General features: G+C 44.1%; 1 protein-coding gene across 6 annotated transcripts in view; it reads left to right on the top strand.

Annotated features, from left to right (window-relative positions):
• The window catches only part of ACSL4 (acyl-CoA synthetase long chain family member 4), a 234,148-nt gene that overhangs the window by 106,641 nt on the left and 106,106 nt on the right, over window positions 1-21,401 (top strand). For all 6 annotated transcript variants that reach the window (XM_078688793.1, XM_078688795.1, XM_078688792.1 and 3 more), the window contains exon 4: window positions 9,828-10,005. In XM_078688793.1, coding sequence (XP_078544919.1) covers window positions 9,828-10,005 — 178 coding nt within the window. The remainder of the gene's footprint in view (window positions 1-9,827; window positions 10,006-21,401) is intronic.

The following is a 21,401-nucleotide window of genomic DNA, read 5'->3' as shown; positions in this document are numbered from 1 at the left end:
AATCTACCTCGCATGTTAGAAATCATTCATAGCATTGTGGGGCTACCCAGCTACACCTGCATTTATTTTTAATTCTGACCGAACAGCTCAGCTGTCTGCATGGCCTGCAGATACCAGTACGTAAACTTAGAATTGGAATAGGCTTTGGCTCCACACTCAGAAGTATTACTCTCTCAATCAAACAATCAGTCGTTGTAAAGCGCAGCTTATCACCCGAGAGGGTATCCAGGCACTGGGTTGCTGGGCTTAGTCGAACAGCCAGATCTTGAGTCTCTTCCTGAAGTCAGATAGCAAAGGTGGTGTTCGAAGGTGGAGGGCGTTCCATCACTTGGCAGCGAGGTGGGAATAGGAATGGCCTCCCCTGTGGCTCTGGTGGATGCGCAGTGACAGGGCGAGGGAGGCAGAGCAAAGGTTTCTGGGTGGTGGGTGAAAGTTCATGTGGTGATTCATCTATGCAGGTCCTTGGTCGTGGGGGTCTTTGTAGGCATGTGTCAGTATCTTGAATTGCCATCTTTTCTGGACTGAGAGCCAGTGGAGGTTCCTCAGGTGTGGAGTGATGTGGGTCGGTTGAAGATAAGTCAGAGTTTTGTATAATCTGGAGCTTTTTCATGAGTTCAGTGGTGGTTACTGCATTCAGTTAGTTGCCTTAGTCCAGCCGACTGGTGATTTAAGGCATGTGTGACTGTTTTTCTCGTGCTGATGGTGAGCCATTTGAAAACTTAGTAGCATGCAAAGTGTGGAAAAAAATCAAGGAGACTGCTTAATCTGTTGTTTCAGCCTCATACTATTGGCTTTTTGCACCGTTCCAACTCGTATGAAGTTGTTTCATTGCAGTCATCACACTTTATACTCATTTTCTCATAGTACCATTTTATAAAGCATGCACTTTTGTTTTTCTTTTTTCACTGTAGCAAGCTTTTGAAATATTTTGGTCCCGACTTAAAATCAAACCCAGACTTATTGGCTGCATCCATCTGTTGGCAAACCAATCTACTTCAAATGGGCGAGATTACTTCCAAAGGCCTACAAACACGTTCTTGTGTAACCTCCAATTTCTTCAATCTTCCAAATTCTGGCAAAACCAGTCGAACACACACATGCTCAATCCCGGGATATGGTCTGCAAGAACCACTATTCCCATTGCTAGAGCTTTACTCCAAAATGTCTTTGCCGTCCCTGCCAGACCCTTCATTTGTATTTGTGGTCTTTATCCAGATAATTAATGGGTTAAATCTCTCTCCTCTTCTGACCATCTTTCTCCTGTTGACATCTGACCACACCTTGCACTCAGTCCTTCCAGACTTGCAGCCAAATAACCTTATCAAATCTGTCTCTTTCCTAAAAATTGCTTTTTTGTCCAAGCCTGCACGTTTAATGACCACATTAATTTCTCTATTACCTCCTATGTCAGCAAGTCGCACTTTTTCTCCAAAAACTTTAAAGGACGAAAAGGGAAGATTACTGATTTGGCTTCAGTAACTAAAATCCAAATAAAACCCTTTATCTGAGGAGAACAATGATGATTCCTTAAAGACTGGAAAGAGGGATAGGTCTCATGAAAGTGTCTCCAGGGTCACCTAAAAAGGCTATGAAGAATATTCACCATGGGTTGACAGGACATTCAAAAAGATCAGAGGGACATGCACATTCTTCAATAATGAGAAACTTCCCTCAGAAAAGGTTCAATTTGAGCCTAATGCCTCTTCACTGAAGGAAACCCAACTGAAAAAGGCATCCAAATTCCTTCTGTTGACGATTAAACCACCGAAAAAGAATACTACATCTCAATTTGAGTTCTCGTCGATGACGGCACCATCGACTACCTCCCCGTTGACTGTCACTACCACAGCATCAACCTTGATGTCAGCTGCATCGCCTATGATCATCTTTCCATCGCCGATAGCCTTGACAATGATAACGGCGAGAATTCTCTCGACAATGGCACTTTTGACCAAGAAGATAGCACAGAAGATCTCAATGGAAATATTGTTGACCACGACACCACCGCCCCATCGAAGCTTATCATCCCATCGATGACGACAAAACTGATGAGAACCCAGTCGATGACGACACTTTTTAAAATCTTGACGAAACACTATTAACACCTGTGATGCCATTTTCGATTATTTCTGTAAGAGGAGAATCAGCTACAGAACCAATATTACCAGCTCATATTTCACCAAGTTAGATTTAACCTTTGTCACCTGCACATCTGCTGGATGACAACTAATTGGAGAATGGGGACCCTCTTGGGGTGGCACATAGTCCATCTGAGCTGCATGTGAATTGTCAAGAGGATGCCGAAGACTAGGAACGATATTGTGCTCCATGGGAATAGCTTGAGCAATATCAGGATGAGTACTCTGGTTATGGTCAACCAGCGCAGCGGAAAGAGTCAGTACAAATGTCACTGACTTTAGTTAATCTTCAACACATCCCCAGGATTATTGTAAGAGGTTTCTTGATCCTAAAATAACTGCTCCTCCACCTCAAACACCAAGACCAGTGCGATAACCACAAATACATACTCCGGTCTCGCGTCCACTAACTACATTAGCAGCACCAGTGACCTCATTACTCACTCTGGCTAGTACATTGGCAGAACCACCAGTGGATGGCGCACCTTCTACAGAGGCAGACCGGGAAGAATGTGAAATCGGGGACCCTGCTTCAATTCCTAATGAATGGGATGACTATCTGATCGAACACTATGCCCGTCTATGTGGCCACCAGTGGATTCCCCATCGGACGACATTGGTGGCTTTCACAACCTTCTGGAAAGAACAGCTAAAATATTCCAGCTCTCTCTAACAACAAAGCAATCCGATTGCTTCCTCTACGATTGCAAGGAGCCCATGAAAAAATCAATCAGAGCCATCTCCATCGTGGACTTTATATGGTAGGAAGACATCAAGACTATGAAGAATCGAGCTTCAGTATCGGCAATGCTGCGTAGACTGGATAAAAAGTATAAAGCCTCTGACGATTCACCGGCATGTTTAATTGGTCATACCAAAGTGGGTTCAGTTATAACGCAAGCGGGCCAGCATCGCTCAAAGAATCCATCCACCCCTACTACAACAGCACCAGCTCGAGATGAGCGTAGGCTCGTTAATATAGGGAAGCATTTCTCTACCGTGGTAGCCACTGCTGTCGGAGCAGCAAACTCTCTAGTGATATTAGGATGCTACAACAGGCAGATGTGGTCAGACATTGTTGCATAGATTGACCGCTTGCCAGATGGTGCAAAGAGTGAAGCCAGGAAAATTCTGCAGGAAGCTGAGAACGTCTGCAGAAATTATCAACTGTGCAATAGATATAGTCACCTGGATTTAGACCACTTGCTTGTACAGCTATCCTCAGGAGACGGGGATGGCTGAAGGCAACATATATTTCAGGGCAGAAATATAAAGCAAGGTCCTAGATATGCCATACGATAGTGAGGCATTATTCGGCCAGCATGTTGAGGACCCTCTCCAGACCATAAATACGGATAAGGCCAAATCCTTGGGAACACTACAAATAAGCAGACAGCCCTTTCGAGGAGCAAGGGTTAGAGAATCATACTCCTACAGAGAAGGATTTAAACCATACACACGACAGTACCAGCCCTTTCAAAGCCAGTATCTCTCTCAATAATACCAGCAGCAAAACAGACAGCCACCTACAGCAGCATACAAGTAAGCACCCTGACGTAAACCACCTCCCCAAGGGGGGAAACACTGCTAGAAAGCAGTGACCTTTCAATGGTGCCGGATATCCCCCACAATTTGCAATAACGACTTGGGGGTCAAGTCTCGAATTATCTCTCTCAATGGTCCCTCCTAACAGACGGATGGGGGCTGGATGTCATTACTCATGGGCACACATTGGAATTCATCCCAAAACCACCAAATACCCCCGCCCCTCCAAAGGGGCACCTCCTCCCCATATAAAACAACTTCTGCAAGAGGCATTAACTGTGCTAAGAAAAGGGTCAATAGAAGAGGTCCCGAAGACCCAGAGGGGAATCTGTTTCTACTCCTGTTTCTTTCTGATAAAGGAAAAAGCCAGGCGACTTGCACCCCATCTTAGACCTTCAGAATCTAAACAAGTATTTAAGAAAACAATCCTGTCACATGGTCACCCTGCAAAATATCCTAAATCTTCTCAATCATTTTAATCACATGCTCGCACTAGATCTTCTAGGATGCATATTTCCATGTTCCAATTCACCCAAAGCATTGCAAAATCCTACAATTCAAGGTAGCCTGCACCCGCTACCAATTCAAGGTTCTCCATTTCGGGCTGAAGTCGGCACCCTGCATCTTTACCAAATTGCATGGCTCCGGTGGCTACTAACTTGAGGCAAAAGGGGGTGCAGGTATTCCCATACCTCAACGACTGGTTGACAAGGGCAGCCACGTCTTGTCAAGCAAAAAGAGATAAATCATCCCGTCTCACACTCCACGATCTGAGCCTTACAGTCAACAAGCAGAAATCCTATCTCCCACCATCAATAACCTTGACTTTCTTGGGAGCAGCTCTAGATAAGGACCAGGACAAGACATTCACCTCGCAAGAAAGACAGACCAGGAATCGACAACTAGCACGAACATTAAGCAGAAAAGTCAGTTTCAGTCAGACTGTACAAATCATTCCTCGGAATGATATCATTTTGCATCCCACTAATTCCACATTGCCACCATCATATGCAACCATTACAAGAGGAGTAAGACAAACCATGGTTAGAGATTCTTCCGCTCACCAGACAGTGACCACAGGGGCCCCCCAGTGGTCCTCTTAGCCCCCTCCTTTTTAACGTTTACGTTACACCATTGGTTTACTTGGCAGAATAACTGGGGGCGAAGATTATAGACCACGCTGATGATACCCAGCTTCTCTTTACATGGGATAAAAATACGGATTCCGTCTGCGAAGCACTGTATGTCCTCCGTTTTTAAATGGCTTGCCTCCGCACCGCTCAAATGCAACAAAGAGAAGTCCGAGATTCTCCTCTTCGGGAAACTTCCATCTAAGTTTAGGGACACTCTGGCCATTAGAGTCCCTGCCTATCCCCTCTGCCTACCTCAATTGGGAAGCCTGTTAATAATTTGGGGGAGTGGTTTGAGGAGAACCTTTTCCTTCTACACTCAGGTCAAGAAGCTTGCCGACACTTGCTTCAGACTTCTTAAAACCCTAAGGAAGTTTCTCCCCCTTCTGCCTAGGGCTGCAAAAGAGATAGTCATCCGCACCCTCATTCTATCTCGGCTGGACTACGCCAATGCTCTCTATGTGGGCATTCCTAGCTACCTGCTGAAAGCTTCAGGTGGTCCAGAATGCGGAGCCAGGCTTCTCCGTGACCTGCCCTCCAGAAGTAGTGTGAGCCACTACTTGCGCTCATTGCACTGGCTGCCCATGGCTGCAAGGGTTAAGTTTATATCGCTGGTCATTGCCCATCGTGCTCTCTACGGCAAAGGCTGACTTAACTGCAAAAACGCTTCTCTTTCTATGCCCCTCTGAGACAAATGCGCTCCTCGTCTCACTACTGGCTCCCCGCTTTAAATGCCAGAGGTTAGGTGGCCGCTCTCTCGCCCGGAAAGCGGCCGTGGCATGGAACGCCCTTCCCTTTGCTCTTCTGAACATCAGGGATCCACTTCCACTGGCTTTTAGAAAGCTCTTGAAAATACATCTTTGTCGAAGGATCATTCTCCACCCCTCGTATGGCACCGCACCGGGACACTCCTGAATATCTGTGCACATTATAAAATTAAATAATATAACATAACAAGGGTCCTTCGATGACATTCTGATTTCTCCAACCATGGTAAAAATCCATGGAATGGTGGGCACAGAGTGTAAACCTGTCTAAGAGGCTAACATTCCTTACACAGATCTCTGACTTTATAATAACAGACACATCCCTGAAGAGATGGGGCTCTCGTTTCCAGGATTTGACAACCAGTCGAAAGTGGAATCACTGACAGAAGAAAATGCACATAAACTTTCTGGAACACCGAGCCATAGCATTGGCCCTAATCTCTTTCCTTTCCAAAATAGTAAAGTCATCAGTGCTAATTTGCACAGACAACACCACCAGCATGCATTATATATTATAAAGAAAAAGGGAGGCACAGCATAATGTACCAGATCATTTTGTAGTAGTTGGTTCTGCTGTGAAATTAAAGTTCTTTTTCCATAAAAGCGGAGCACTAGGCGTGGATATTACCATTGTGTTTGCTGGTTTGCTATCTTGCTTTCTACCCCCACCTCACTAGCTTCCTACCTCCTAGAGAAGCCTGTGACTGCTGTCAGGGTAGGGAGGACAAGCAAATTGTGGAAAAGATTGTACTTGGCCAGTTTGCAGAGCAATGGTAGGATTGACTTCTGGACACCAATGGCAGATTACATCACCTGCAGTGATTCGGCTCAAGCCCCTGCCTGCCTGTGGCCCCATGAATGGGGTTTTGTGGGTCTTGGACACTACAAACAACTCCCCCAGTTTCCTTATTTCCCTCCACAAATCCCTAATCCTAATGTTGCATTGTACCATTCTGTTTGTTGCTGCTGTAAGTGGCCAGTATTAGCAATTATTTGTAGTTTTAGCCTCATTGGCTTGCCATAAAATCACTTTCTGAACCTTTCCAGGTCAACTCAAAATTGGTTACATAAAGCCAATTCTACAAACACCTGGTCTTGTTCTGAACTCTTCCAACTGTAACCAGCATCGGACTGTTGCCCTTTATTTTAGGCATGCTCATCGAAACAACATCTGTTTTTTTAATCACACATCCCTGTTGATTTGAAGAAAATATATCACCCTAAGACTATCAGACTAGATTCTCTCCTTGCCATGAAACTGAAGCTGCATTATTAGCCGCATTGGATCTTAATAGATCTACTGTAGTATACTCAAATGAAGTAGCAGTAATCCTACTTGAACTTTTATCGGCCTTTGAAATGATGCATCTCCCTATGCTCCCACAGAGACCTAGGAGTTAAGAGATGTCCAGAAATGGATTACCTATTGCCTCACTGACAGATCTCCAATTCTCTCACCTTCTACCAGACCATTCAGAAACTAGGGCTCCTGCCACCCTACTCGGCCAAAGTGAGCTACCTACAGGTGATTACATACTCTCATGCCTACACATTGGAGCACCCCTGATAATACTCAAAAAAGAATTGCAGAGCATGCAGAAAGCTGCTGCCAGACAGCTTCTCAAAGTATTGTTCATTATTTGCTTCACATCAGTCAGCAGACCCTTAAGCTAGGTGCCCTTGGCTAGACACATCAACTTCAAAGCAATGTTCATTGCTTATCCACCAACCCACACAAATGGGCCACTCTTCTTTCAACAGAAACCACACAACCACAAACGACCATTATGTTCTAGGCTGACTCCTTGTATTTTGTTTATTAGACACTTCAACATGTCGCATCCTGACAGAATCTCATCACTTTAAACAATGCATTTTGGAACTCGATCACTGCACGAATAAGAATCAACATTCACCTTGAATTCAGGACAATATTAAAAATCTGGCTTTTCTATTTACTCAAAAGCTGCAAATCAACAGAACCATAATACGATCGGTTGTCATGTACATTACGTGCAGGCATTACTCAACATCTTGGTCAACTGAGAAAGGGGAGGCATCATTAAAGGGGATACATATCATCCCTCTGCGTACATTCCATGGTCCCCAAATGTTAGTCCATTTTTGTGGGCATCCCCTGCCTTCATAAATCACCCTTACTGCCTGCATACACCAGTCCATGTCTGATTCCCAATCTCCAAACCTCAACTTCGTCACTCCTTTCCAAGTTTAGCTATGTTGTGTTTTCCTATCATACAGCCCAGGGAAACCCACAATCTCTCAGGTCTGGATATGTCGGTAGCCTCCCAAATGTTGAGAAAGCAGAGTGACACTTCCATGGGTTTATGACAGGGGGTGGACATCACAGAATGATGCCACCCTCCCCCAGTACCCCTGAAGGAGCGGGCATTCCCATGGGTTTATGACAGGGGGTGGACATCACAGAATGATGCCACCCTCCCCCAGTACCCCTGAAGGAGCGGGCATTCCCACCACTGGTGGAAGTAGGTGCCGTTGTGGCCACACCCACGGGGACAGGCGGGGGAGCCCAACACCCCCATTTTGACAAGCACCGAGCTGGTGTAGTAAGCCCTGTGTAATATTTTAAGTTGGACAAGATTGCAACTGGAGAGAATCGCCACCTCACGGGGTGAGGCCAGTGCCTCCTGCCAGTCTTCGTTGTTGTTGAACAGGTCATGGCTTCTTAGGACTTGGTTTTGTTAAAGACATGCAGCTTCTGTGATAGATACTCGTTGGTTGGGACATGGATTGTCTTGTGTGATACATGCAGTTTAATGGGTGGGTCAGACTTTAAGGCAATTTCACCCGAGGGATGCTAAGACAGGTGTGATTATACAACTTAAGCTGTTGTGCTTGGCTAAAGGCTCTACAGACAATCTGGTCAATGGCCCACATTGGTTGCATTCATGTCACAAGAGTTCCTTCATCCGGGTAGACTTTGCTGCCTTATCTGGATACAGAAGAATGCCAGTACAACTACTTATATTCTTTGATCAGTTTGAGTATTGACTTTTCAAAACCTTTCTACTGGTATTTAAATCGTACTCCATTTAGGAACATGACTTGTCTGTCGAATACATTAAATGAAGTAGGACTGCATCTAGTAGTCTCGTTAGCCAGAAGTGTTGTCGAGAGCCAGGGTTTCTTGTCAGAGGTTTTCTTACTATTCTTAGAAGATAGTCATTTTGTAGAATTATTTTAGAAATAATAATCAAGAGACCCTGGTTAATTTAGGTGATACTCTGTTTTTACAGATTTACTAACACCAGTGATCTAATCACTCCTGCACTAAGACTTGAGGCTGGTTCTTCTTGGTGAATCATACGTCCTTCAGGCTATCCAAGCATCTATATGTTTCCTTCCACTACTCTAATAAACAGACTGCCTCCAAACAGGAGGTTGCTTGTATGATATCTGGTTTCTCAGGCATTATCCATGCATTCCATGAGTCATGGCAACCTCTTAAGTGCTTTTCACTGGAAAGATATTTGCAGGCATCTACACTGAAAGTACATGACCGGGGTATCATACTTTTCAAAGGACTACATCTTGGACATTGAGACTAGGGTGGGTGTAGTGCACATGCACCTGTTTCAATAAGGGGAGCATCATTCACAGCTTCCTTAATTTCTTTTTGTAATTATTTATCTTTGATTCATTTAAATCTGACTGAGTGCTGGAAAAGTTATTTGCCTGTGCGTCCCTAGATAGGTTGTAAACACTACTATTTCGAATAAATGTATTTATTGTTGTGTGTAATTTTTAACCAGCATTCCCTGCCTGAAGACCGAATAAGTAAACTCATGGAAATATATCAAAGGTACCAACTCTGATGGGTTGCAATTCTAGGTAAACTGTTTCTTCCCTCTCAGTCAGATCTTTTATTGGTTGAGCCCATGCACCACAAGTGGCCTCCAGCTGAACACTCCTCCAATTTTGGATGGAAGGTCATGTGGAGGATACTATTAAGTAGGTTTTTTTAATATGGTGAATTGCCGGAGGTTTGATATTTATTAACCTAAATTTCCCACTATGCAAATAGGTTCAGTGGTAAATATTTACTAGAAATACACTCCCACATGTAGTTAAGGTAACTTTGGACTTTTTGGTAATATTGACTCTTTATTTACAGTAAGCCAGTATTTGTAAATAAGTCAGATTTCCAGCTTCCTTATGTTAATTGAGTATTCGTTTCATGTCTTTTTAATACTTTACCTCTTCAACAGTGGATCCTTGGAGACTACAAATGGCAGAGCTATGAAGACGTAAATGCCCGAGTGAATCATTTTGGAAGCGGTCTGGTTGCACTAGGACTGAAGCCAAAGAGTACGGTTGCAATTTTTTGTGAAACGCGGGCGGAGTGGATGATTGCAGCACAAGCCTGCTTCAAGTACAACTTTCCTCGTACGTACAAACGTTTATATTTTCATACTAGAACTTTTCCACCAATTGGTCTTCAGAAATATTTAAATATAAAAATATTAACTCCTGCAAGATGGCTCACTGAGGTAATGTGCTTCTGGCATCTACAGTGATCTGAAGAGCATGAGTTTGAGACTCCATCCGTCTGAGGTTGGGAAGTTCACTACTAATAAAATTGGCAATGGTAACACCTGTCACGTACAATAGACAGAAATCTGCGATGTGCAGTATGAAGACGTGTATATAAAAACAAGTGGGGTTTGCGTGTATATGCACGCTCACTCCCCAATCAGCAACCAGTGCAACATTATTAAATGAGACTATTATTTTTGGTGAATACCGTTTGACACTAGGATGTAGGTTACATTGTAATGGACATGCCACACTCTAATAAGACATACCCATGATTAACACCCAGCAGATCCAGTAAGGCTGATCTCACTGTTACTGATCAGATCTAACTGAAGTAGATCAGTTAGTCTTACTTACCGTATTTTCCGGCGTATAAGACGACTTTTTAACCCATGAAAATCTTCTCAGAAGTCGGGGGTCGTCTTATACGCCGGTAAATAAAAAATAATAGATCTTGGAGCAGCGGCACTTCTTTACTGGGTTGTGATACTGGTAATATATGCACAGTAGCACTTCTTGGCTGGGTTGTGATACTGGTAATATATGCACAGTAGCACTTCTTGGCTGGGTTGTTACACTGGTTACACACAAGCAGTGACTTTTTTGACAGGGTTGTAATACTGGTTCTGTATGGGCACTAGCACTTCTCAGCTGGGTTGACTACTGGTTATATACACGCAGTGGCATTCCTTGACTGAGTTGTAATACTGGTTCTATATGGGCACTAGCACTTCTCAGCTGGGTTGACTACTGGTTATATACACGCAGTGGCATTCCTTGACTGAGTTGTAATACTGGTTACATATGTGCATTAGTCCTTCTCAGCTAGGTGGAGTAGTGGTTGTATACGAACATTGGCATTTCTCCTTTGGGGGTTTAATACTGGACGCAAGAGAATGCCTGGAGTGAGGCAGCTCTCAACTACTGTATGTTTCTCGGTAACCATTTGCGGAGTGACGCTTACAGTGGGGTCTCACCCCCACTGGACTCTAAAACGTGTTATGTAGACTCCTCCATATCAATATATACTATAATAACGACGTGGGAGTGAGGGGGGCGGAAGGATAGGATGTGGCTTCTAAGTTACAGTTTTCATATTGGTCTGTTTGTGGCTTAAAACCTAATAAACATATTAAAAAAATGAAAGTAGGTTAAAGCTTGAGGCCTTGTTTGCAGATTTTTTTTCAAAAATGTTTGGGACTGAACAGGAACCAGAGTGCGCACCTGCTTGCTCACATCACTGGAATATTACATAACTCTCGATTCTGTGACAATGAGGTGCTACCAGATGTGAAGTGGCCTGGCAGAATGTGTCACCATCAGGCAGCCGTGGCTTTTAAGTCACCAGCGCTTTGCATGCTAGGATTTTTGAGCCCGTACTTGCGGGGCATTATGTGCCCCTGGCCCTCCCCACTTCAGACCTTCATAACATGACGTGTATTTGTAAAGCGCACGTTCACCCCAGCAACGGACCATCTTGACGCTGAAATAATAGATGTATATTGTTACCCAACTCCATGGTACTCCTGTGATTTTTTTTTATTTAAATAACAGATGTATATTGTTACCCAACTCCATGGTACTCCTGTGATTTTTTTTAATTTAAATAACAGATGTATATTGTTACCCAACTCCATGGTACTCCTATGATTTTTAATATGGACATACTTTAATTGCAACGCTGGATAGACGGCATGGAAGAAACGGACAGAAAATTAGATTCCAAAGCATTGCTATAACCTTACAAGGTTTTAAATACAAATGTGCATGAAAAGTGAAACCACTGTGGAACAAAGGTGCAGAGCGCCGCATTTTCCAAGCTTTCACAGCACTGGCTTACCATAATGCAGGGCTATTTAAAAAAAAATCGTCCACCTCCATGTTAGAGGACACTGGCAATGAATGTGTACAGGATCACAAACTGGTTGGGAGCAATTCAGAGAGAGAAAAAAGTGGAACGGGTTACATTTTCCGTCATTAGTCCCATAGATGCACACTAGCCGGCAATGGGTGCTGACATAAGTATGAAAGGCAGCCACTGGCGGAAGATGGTATAGAGACAGTGCGCAAGCTGAGTCAAAACAAAAAGTAGTGCGCAAAACTTGCTTAAGTGGTCAAAAGTGAACTGATCCATGCACCTATTTCAGTCCCAGGGCGGAAACAAACAGCCAAAAGGCGGGACAAAGACAACAAAGGAACCAGAGAACATCACTTATTGTGCCACCCATAGAGGCCCTGTACCTCTACACACACACACACTGCCTTTGCAGGCTGCGTATTTTGGTGCAGAACAAAGTGAAGAGTCGACATGGCACACAACTCTGTGTGCCATGCCTACAACCCACTGACCTGGCCTAGATCAGTCACCCCTCTAGCTGGGTGCACTATACCAGAGGTGAGGGTCCAGGTGCAGATGACCTGTACCCCTACAGTGTCTAAGTCCATTCTTAGAACACTGTTAGTGCAGTGCTGTCATTAAGAGTATATGGTGCTGGTAGTTTGTCATTACGAACTCCACAGCACCATAGTAGCTACACTGAAAACTGAGAAGTTTGGTATCAAACTTCTCAGCATATTAAACCCACACTGATGCCAGTGTGGGATTTAATGAAAAATGCACACAGGGGGCATATTAGAGATGCTCCCTGAAAACGAACCTACCACTAGTGTCCAGGCTGAGTGGCTGCTTTCAGTTGCCACCACCAGACATGTTTCTATCCCCTGCTGCTCTCTGGGGCCCTAAACAATGCACATTCCTGTGATAAGGTGCCAAGGGTGGGCAGGGTTCACGAAGGGGAAGCTTCAAAGGCTTGCCGCCTTTGATAGCTTCCCCAGGCCACTTGCTGCTTTCAGCAACTGGTCCCCAATGGTTCTGACCCCCACTTTGGGTGGGAGAACCGGCGTGAAAAACAAGTGAGGAAGAGAGGTGTGCCCACCTCTGCCAACTCCACCCCTCAGGTGGGAGAGGCGAGGTGAAGCACAACTCTTAGAATCAGCCATCTTGCAGATGGGGGGATTCGGCCAACCACTGGAGGGTGGCATAATAGGGGGTGTACACACCAGGGAAGGGACCCAGTGGTCCCTGCCTTTGACCCAACTGTAACGCTTTAAATATAGTATTTAGCGGCACCCCTGAACCGTGCTTCAAGAAGATGAAGGGCCGAATATCTGTGCAGTAGCTAACAAGAGGAAGACGCCCACTGACTTGGCCCCAGCCCTACCGGCCTGTCTGCCCCTGCTCCTGCGAAATCCTGGTGTGTCCTGCAGCCAGCAACCTCGAAAACCCTGGAGGACCAGCCTGCCTTCAACTACAAAGACTGTCTCCAGTGAACACCAGATTTGTTCATCTGCAACCTCAGACTCCGGCCGGACACCGCAGATCCGCCCCACTCTGCACCCGCCCTCCACGGCCTGAGCTCGAGTGGGCAAACACCACGAGGAGGTCACCCTGGCTATCCTGACCCGAGATCTACCGGCCCCTGACCTGCCTCAAGCCTCCAGTCGACGCCTGCAGCCTAAAGCCAGAGAGCCCCCCTAACCGCGACCAGGAGCTGGTAGGAAAATCCGACCCCAAATTGCACCCCTGCACCCGACGCCCCACGACCTTGTGTGCCCAAACCGACGGTGCCTATCCAACCCCTAACTTCCCAATTTACATCTCGAAGTAGTGGTCGCACCCAGAAAACCTGCGTCCCCGAGCCTGCAGTGCCTTTGCAAACTGGAGGTTTCCCATTGAAAGCAACAGGGCACTCAACGTCGAAACAGCACCCTGCACCCGGCCGCCGTAGTGCCGCTGAGGGTGCACCTTTGGTGCTACTTTGTTTCCCCATTTGCCCTGAGCTAAAGTCCAGGAGCTTTGCTCTCACAACCCAGTGGCCTGCTTGCCAGCAGCCACCAATAGCAGGCCCCCTATTGGATAACATTGGGCCTCAGCACTCTGCACCCGGCCGCCCTAGTGCCGCTGAGGGTGTAACAAGTGCATTTCTCAGTATTGCATTACCAGTAATTCAAACTGTAACCATTTCAAAGTACATTTACAATTGCATTTCAAACTGTATATTTACTGCAAAGTATTTCTCAACTTATCTGTGCCAGGCTCGCTTGGTTTTAGGATAATAAAATAACTAAGAATATTTGTATACAAAAACAATTGGTCTGAAATTCTGTCTTTGAGCTTGTGAATTAATTTGCTTATTGAGTGTGAACAACAAATGCTTAACACGAGCCTCTGATACTGCCTTACTGCTCGACCATACTACCACAAATAGAAAGAAAGGTTCTATCTAATTTTACCTCTGCCTACCTTTGGTATAGTATATATAGAGCCAGCTTCCTACATCTCTGTGCAAAGTGGCATACGTTATCCCCAGAACCCGCAGTCCATGGTGATCTACCTGATAATGCTGCTCTTCATTCTTAACATTGCCATTATGATAGTCTTCCTTTTTCCTTATTGGCAGGTGTTTATCAACCCTAACAAGAGATCAGGGCATCTTAGTCCTTGCTCTCAGTCCATCGCAACACCGACAATCCATCCCTTCATGTTGTGTTGAATCTGCAGTTAATAAAAAAAATATTTTGGATCTAGGTGTAGAAGTTCATGGTGCACAGATAAGGGATGAAACTCCATACGCGTGCTAGTGAATTGAGAACTCCAATTCTCTTAAAGTGACGGTATTCTTCTCGAGATGCCCTTTCCTGATCTGCTTGTGGCCCAAGTTATACCCAACCAGTAGCTTAAGTAGGTGTGCTACGCACAGATGAACGTTGACTGTTACACACCAAGATGTAGGAGTGCAGAGACCGAGAGAGACATTATCACAGTAAAAGTAATATTTCCTCAGTTATCAGTAGCTTGTTTTACGTATGGATAAAAAGAATTCTTATTTCAGCACAGACATTTCTTATGACTTTCACACCTTCCATGTAGCCTTTTCAGGTTTTTCCCAATGTCATGGGGCTGCTTATTTGCACTGTGCGACGTCCTGATTTTAACTGTGATATGCCTTTGTGTCTATTTTTGTTCTGGGAACTTTAGACCTTGTCTCAGAGATTCCTCAACATACCATCTCACAGGAGTGGGCAGACTCACTCTCAACCTTTTTTGTAAATAAAATCAATGATATACATAAATGTTTTCAACACAATGCTAACACACTCCATAGTCCGAATAAAACTCCCCCACCAAATACACATTCTCTTAAAGCATTTAGTAAACTTACAATAGAAGACACCTCCATTTTACTTGATAGGATGAAAGATTCTACTCAAAATTGGTTCAGCACTCATCCCCAACCTAACCCATATCCTTAACCTCTCTTAATCAGAATCCACTGTGCCAGCACACTGGAAAAAAGCTATTAGACCAATTCTAAAAATAAAAAAAAGGCCGACCCCAAACAACTAGCCAACTACAGGCCTATCTCTCTTCTTCCCCTGTTTGGCAAAGTAATGGAAGCAGCAGTGAAGCAGCAACTGTCAACCTATCTCGAAAAAAATAATCTACTGGACTCATCCCAATCAGGCTTCTGGTCTTATCACAGTTCTGAGACAGCCCTAGTAGAGATAGTTGACAACATTAGGTTCTCCCTAGATGCCAGACAATCGGCCATCCTCATCCTGCTCGACTTGTCGGCGGCTTTCGACACCATCTCACACGACATTCTTTTAGAACGTCTAGGAGAGTTTGGTGTCGAGGGCCTGGCTCTGTAATGGCTAAAAAACTACCTAGCGGAAAGGACTACAACGGTACAAATAGGGGATTTCTGCTCTAAGAGCCTAATCATTGATAAGGGTGTTCCTCAAGGATCTATTTTAAGTCCAACACTCTTCAACCTTTACGTAGAGCCGCTGGCCACAATTATCAGACCATGGCTTCGGCACAATCTCCTATGCTGACGACACGCAACTGCTGATCACTCTTGATGCTGACCCAACTGACACACAGCGCAGATTTATACAATGCATGACATCAGTAAACAAATGAATGTCAACAAATCATCTGCTCCTCAACGCGAGCAAAACAGAGATCATGCTCTTTGGAGACGCACTTAACATATGGTCCGCAGACTGGTGGCCTCCCTCACTCAGACCATGTCCGTTGCCCAAAACAACGGTTCGTAACCTGGGAGTTATCATGGACAACAAATTGTCCATGAAGGACCATATCAACTCCCTGGTCCATACTAGTTACGGATAAATGCGCTCTTTGAAAAAAATCTTTAAATGGATCCCTCTCAGCGCTAGGCTGCCACTAGTAAAAGGCCTAATCATCAACCGATTAAATTATGGCAATGCACTGTTTGCATCCATTAATGAAAGACTTCTCCCTAAACCGCAAGTGCTTCAAAACACTGCGGCCAGCTTGGTCCTTAATCTCCCTTCCCGATCACCATCAGCCCCCAGTCTTAGAACCCTCCATTGGCTGTTGATTAAAAAAGAGTTTCTTTTAAATTATGTTGCCTCGCCCACAAAACTTTGAATGTCCAGGGACCTATCTGTCTGGCAAAGAAACTGGTTAAATATCCGACAAGACGCCCCCTTTGCTCATCCAACAAGCACCTCTTGAACATCCCCAAGGTACGCACGTTAAAAAATGGGGATAGGTCTTTCTCCAAAATTGCCCCGGAGCTATGGAACTTATTGCTGATGCAACCCCGCCAGGAGACGAACCATAAAAAAATTCGTAAAGATCTCCAGTCATGGCTATTCTAACTCTGTCTCTCCCCTCTAGTTACTGTTGTTGGCAAAAGTGCTATGAGACCTAAGGGTGAAATATGCGCTCAAGAAATGTCTGTTACTACTACTAGACAATTGTGAAATCATAACGCAACCTTAGAAAATGATATCGCAACATTGGAAAAAGACATCCAAGTGCATCAGCAGACCACAACGTGAGACAGAGGAGAACAAACTGTCTTTAAATTAAACCTGCTCTGTGTGCCAAACCCCACCAATAAGGCGTCATTAGCTGTGTCATTGCCTCGTCTGCTATTAGTGATTAAAGCACTGAGCTGTAATCTCGCCGTAAATTGCGCAATATAATTGCCATGTGTGCTGCCAGGACTGTGAATCAGTGCACATGCTTTAAACAGATTTCTTTTCCTTGACACCCCTTGGATTAATGTTTTAGAATAGACAGGTGTTCATATGAAAGAATGGCGACCATGTTAAAGTCGAATTCCTCTTTTTCTGAGAATTGTAAAAAAGGAGTAGCCCAAGGCAATTCTTTGGCACGCTTCCAATCACAGTGCTTTTGAATTTGTTCTGCCAGAGTATAAAATGCATCTCATGTGTTTGCACCACTGTGGGTTGACGACGTAAAGAAAAGTCTCCAAAATATTGTGACTGTCTAAATAAGTTTATTCATTGAAGGGTTTTTGTGAAACCATGCCTGCCATATTTTGGGTGCCTCAGATCTTTATAGGGAGTGTAGTTGGGGGGGGGGGGGGGTATAGAGCAGTTCTACTCTGCCACACCTAGAACTGGTTAACAAATTCTTCAAGATACTTGGGTGCCTACTTGGAATTATGGATTAGTGGAAAAATCTTATGAAGGAGTCGTTTGGGGCAAGGATCAGTCATCGGCACCTGTTGACTGATGAGTGAGGGCTTTTGGTGTTGTCAGACTGTATTGGAGGCCGGATGAATATTTTTCCTGGTCTGAGTGTTCAGGTTGTAGGCAGAGCAGAAAACCTCTCAATTTAGAATCCATGAAGGACAGATCGGGACGTTCCAGACAGTGCACCCCTGTGCGCGCGGGATCTGGCATTCAATCTTTTGAAATGAGGAAGCTGGTAGTTGTAGAGGACCTTAGAAGCTGCAGAGGCGCTTGTGGACTGTGAAAAGTCATGAACTCTCCTCCCTTTGGATGAGAGCCCGTACAGCATTTCAAGAGTAGAGTGGTATAAATATAGCTACCGTTGTCGAGGAGTAAGGTCACCACAGACGGCACAAGGTGTGGGTAAATCTGGGATTGGCATGTAAATTGGGCAGGCTCTGCTGTCACTGTTTGCTTTTTTTTAGACTCTTTATCAGGGTGACCTTTCTTCAGTTGTCATTTGCTTCATAACCTGTTTCGACGGATTCTCCTTTGCATGAAGTCACTTTAAATAACATTTCAACAAAATTGGTAAATAGTTTTATAAAAGTTGAGGCAGTCGTGAAATTCTTTTTAAAGGTCACAGTGTACAAGAAGTATTGGTGCAGATGTTTGAAAAAAAAAACCTCATATAGATTTTGAATATAGTTTTTTGTGCCTTCAACAAAATACTGCCAGTTTCTAAATATTACATATCTAGTGAAAGTCACATATACACATATACTTCTTTCTATTACTTGGCAGGCTGATTTCCTCCCCCATTGACAGTCACACTTATGTTATTGCTTGTTTGGATGTCTTTTAATTTGTTTCAGCGCTAATCTGTATTAATAGTTTTCCTTTGAGTGGTCTGTAAATTGCACCTCGTTGTGTACAAGAGTCTCTTACCTGAACAGAGAGCAGGAAGTAAGAGGAATACAGCTACAGCTAGTGAAATAGGGTTGATTCATAATAGCAAAAAGGCAAACCATAGTATGGGTAAAGGCAATGTCATCTTAACAGATAGGGCAACAAGGAAGGATGTTGCGGTAAAACTGAATTTGAACACTGTAACCAAAGTCAAAAATTCAATTAAAACAAAAGATATAAGTTTAAATGAACAACAAATAAGCGTAGTAACGTGGAATGTGTGTGGGATTGCTAATAAAGTGACAGAAACACTTTGGGGAGAGTTCGTTACCAACGTCGACATACTTTGTGTCCAGGAAACGTGGGTTTTAACCGAAGTGCACATAGATGGTTTTAAAACTTTTCACGTCCCTGCAGTAACCTCCAGCCATGGCAGGCACAAAGGGGGCCTATGTGTATATGTGTCCAATCGTTTCAATACCAGTACCAGCGTAGGCAGATCAATGTCACCCTATTTTCAATTGGTCACTATCCACTTAAATTGTAGAAATGTGCTGATAGTGGTTAATTTTTATAATAATATTGAAAAGGCACATTTCAGGGAAGAATTATTGAAAGTGTCAAAAGAAATGAGGGAGATAAAACCCTTAAAAGGGAAGGAATTAATCTGGGTTTGGGTAGGGGACTTTAATGTGAACATATGTACTAGTGAAACATGTGGCTTTCAGGACTATGGGGAGGGTGAACATGGGGATAGCAGTCACTTTGAACATCATACAAAAGGGGAAATTTTAAATGACATTACGGCCAAGTTTGACCTAGGGTTTGCCAACAGGTTATGCTACCCTAAGGTTAAGTTCACCCCCACTTTTATGGCAAGGGGACTGCACTCAATTATAGATTTTATCATCCTCCCAAACAGGTTTGGGAGCAGGGTGATGAACTTCGAAACCCTTACTATGGGCTTGAGTGATCACCTACCGTTGAGAATTCACCTTAACATACCGGGTATAAAAACAACCTCACTAACTGAGACCCTGGCATGGACCCAAAATTTAGTGGTCGCACGCCAAAATGGTATTGCTTTAAAATGGAGCATGGCGGACCCCGAAAAAATCTTACAAAAAATCGTGAAAGACGCCCTCCCTTCACTACTCGTGTGTTTAGAGGATAATCCTACAAGTGGCGAAATATTGGAGGCATTTAACAATATCACGGGGACTATACAGGCTGTTCTGACCAGGAAGTGTCCAAGAAAGAACAATACTCCCAAGGGATGGTTTGACACCCAATGCACTAAGGCATACAAAGCCCTAAAAAAGGCTCTAAAAGAATCAATAAGGGATCATGATATGATTAGAACACTTAGAAAAGCATATAAAGTAGCAAGAGACCAAAGAAAGAAAGCAATCAAGGAAAAGGCTTGGCAAGACTTAATGGATGCAGCGGAAAGTAGAGACCCTAAGTTATTTTGGCAGGTAGTCAACTCACCATTCATTAACAACAAGGTGACAGCTAAAATGAAATTGCTATTGATAAACTCTTGGGTGGAGTTTTTTTCTAAGTTATATTGTAACGCCCAAAATGAGTCCCAAATACAGAGTAAGCACCACCCGATCTCAATAGAGTTTAAATTAGAGGAGGTCGAGGCAGCTATAAAGTCTACTCAGAATAATAAAGCCCCGGGACCAGATGGGATCCCAAGTGATCTTTATAAAATGAACACAGATCTCTGGGCACCCGTCTGCCTACGAGTAATGGGGGCCTGCTGTGAAATAGGTTTTGTCAAAACTTGGGCAGAATCATTGATCATCCCAATATATAAAAAGGGGGATAGGGAAAGCCCATCAAATTACAGACCGATATCATTATTAGATTCTATAGTGAAAATCGCAGGAAGGGTGGTCTTGACTAGACTCCAGGACTGGGCAGAAGAACATAACATCTTGACCCCAGTACAATATGGATTTCGGCTAGGGATGGGCACCGTGGAACAAGTGTTAAATTTTGTCCTACTACAGGGGAAATACACTAGAGCTAAAGAGGGATGCTTCTACGCAATCTTCGTCGACCTTTCGTCGGCGTTTTATTGTGTCATACACAATAAATTATGGACAATATTAGAGGAGATGAAAGTGGACCCATCGATTGTTCTCTTTTTGAGACAACTATACTCGAATGCTTCTGCCAGAGTAAGGTACTGGTTGGGGGGGAATGTACAGGCTCTTTCCGTATACAGAAGGGGGTGAGGCAAGGATGCGTGCTGGCCCCATTCCTTTTCTCATTATATACTAACAGCTTGGAGAAGGAATTGGGTGCCAGCAACATTGATTCTCCTAAGGTCGGGAATAGGCAGATCAGCTCCCTTTTGTATGCGGACGACGCTGTGTTGATGGCAAGAACAAAGGTTGGCGCCCGAAAAGTATTAAACAAATACGTAACTTACATGTAGGATAGGGGCCTCAAACTGAATGCTAAAAAGTCCTTTGTGATGGGATCTGGCAAAGGTGGAGCCAGATGTAAGCAACTCAACGTGGCAGGCACCCAATTACATGCCACCAAAACATTCCCATACCTAGGAGTCACAATCGAGGCTACAGGGGCTTGGGGTCCCGAGGTAAAAAATAGATCGTTAGCTTTTAAACACTCGGTCGTGGCTATAAAGCACTTAGCTAGCAAACTGGGCAGAAAACAACCAAAAATAATGCTCAGTATATATGTGGCCAAGTGTAGAAGTATCGCTCTGTACGGAGCAGGGATATGGGGATACCATGACGTGACTGTGCTCCAGATTATCG

The sequence above is a fragment of the Lissotriton helveticus genome, chromosome 4_1 (genome assembly GCF_964261635.1).
Source record: "Lissotriton helveticus chromosome 4_1, aLisHel1.1, whole genome shotgun sequence".
NCBI lineage: Eukaryota > Metazoa > Chordata > Amphibia > Caudata > Salamandridae > Lissotriton > Lissotriton helveticus.
The sequence above is the reverse complement of the archived record's forward strand: the minus strand, read 5'-3'. Positions and strand labels throughout refer to the sequence as shown.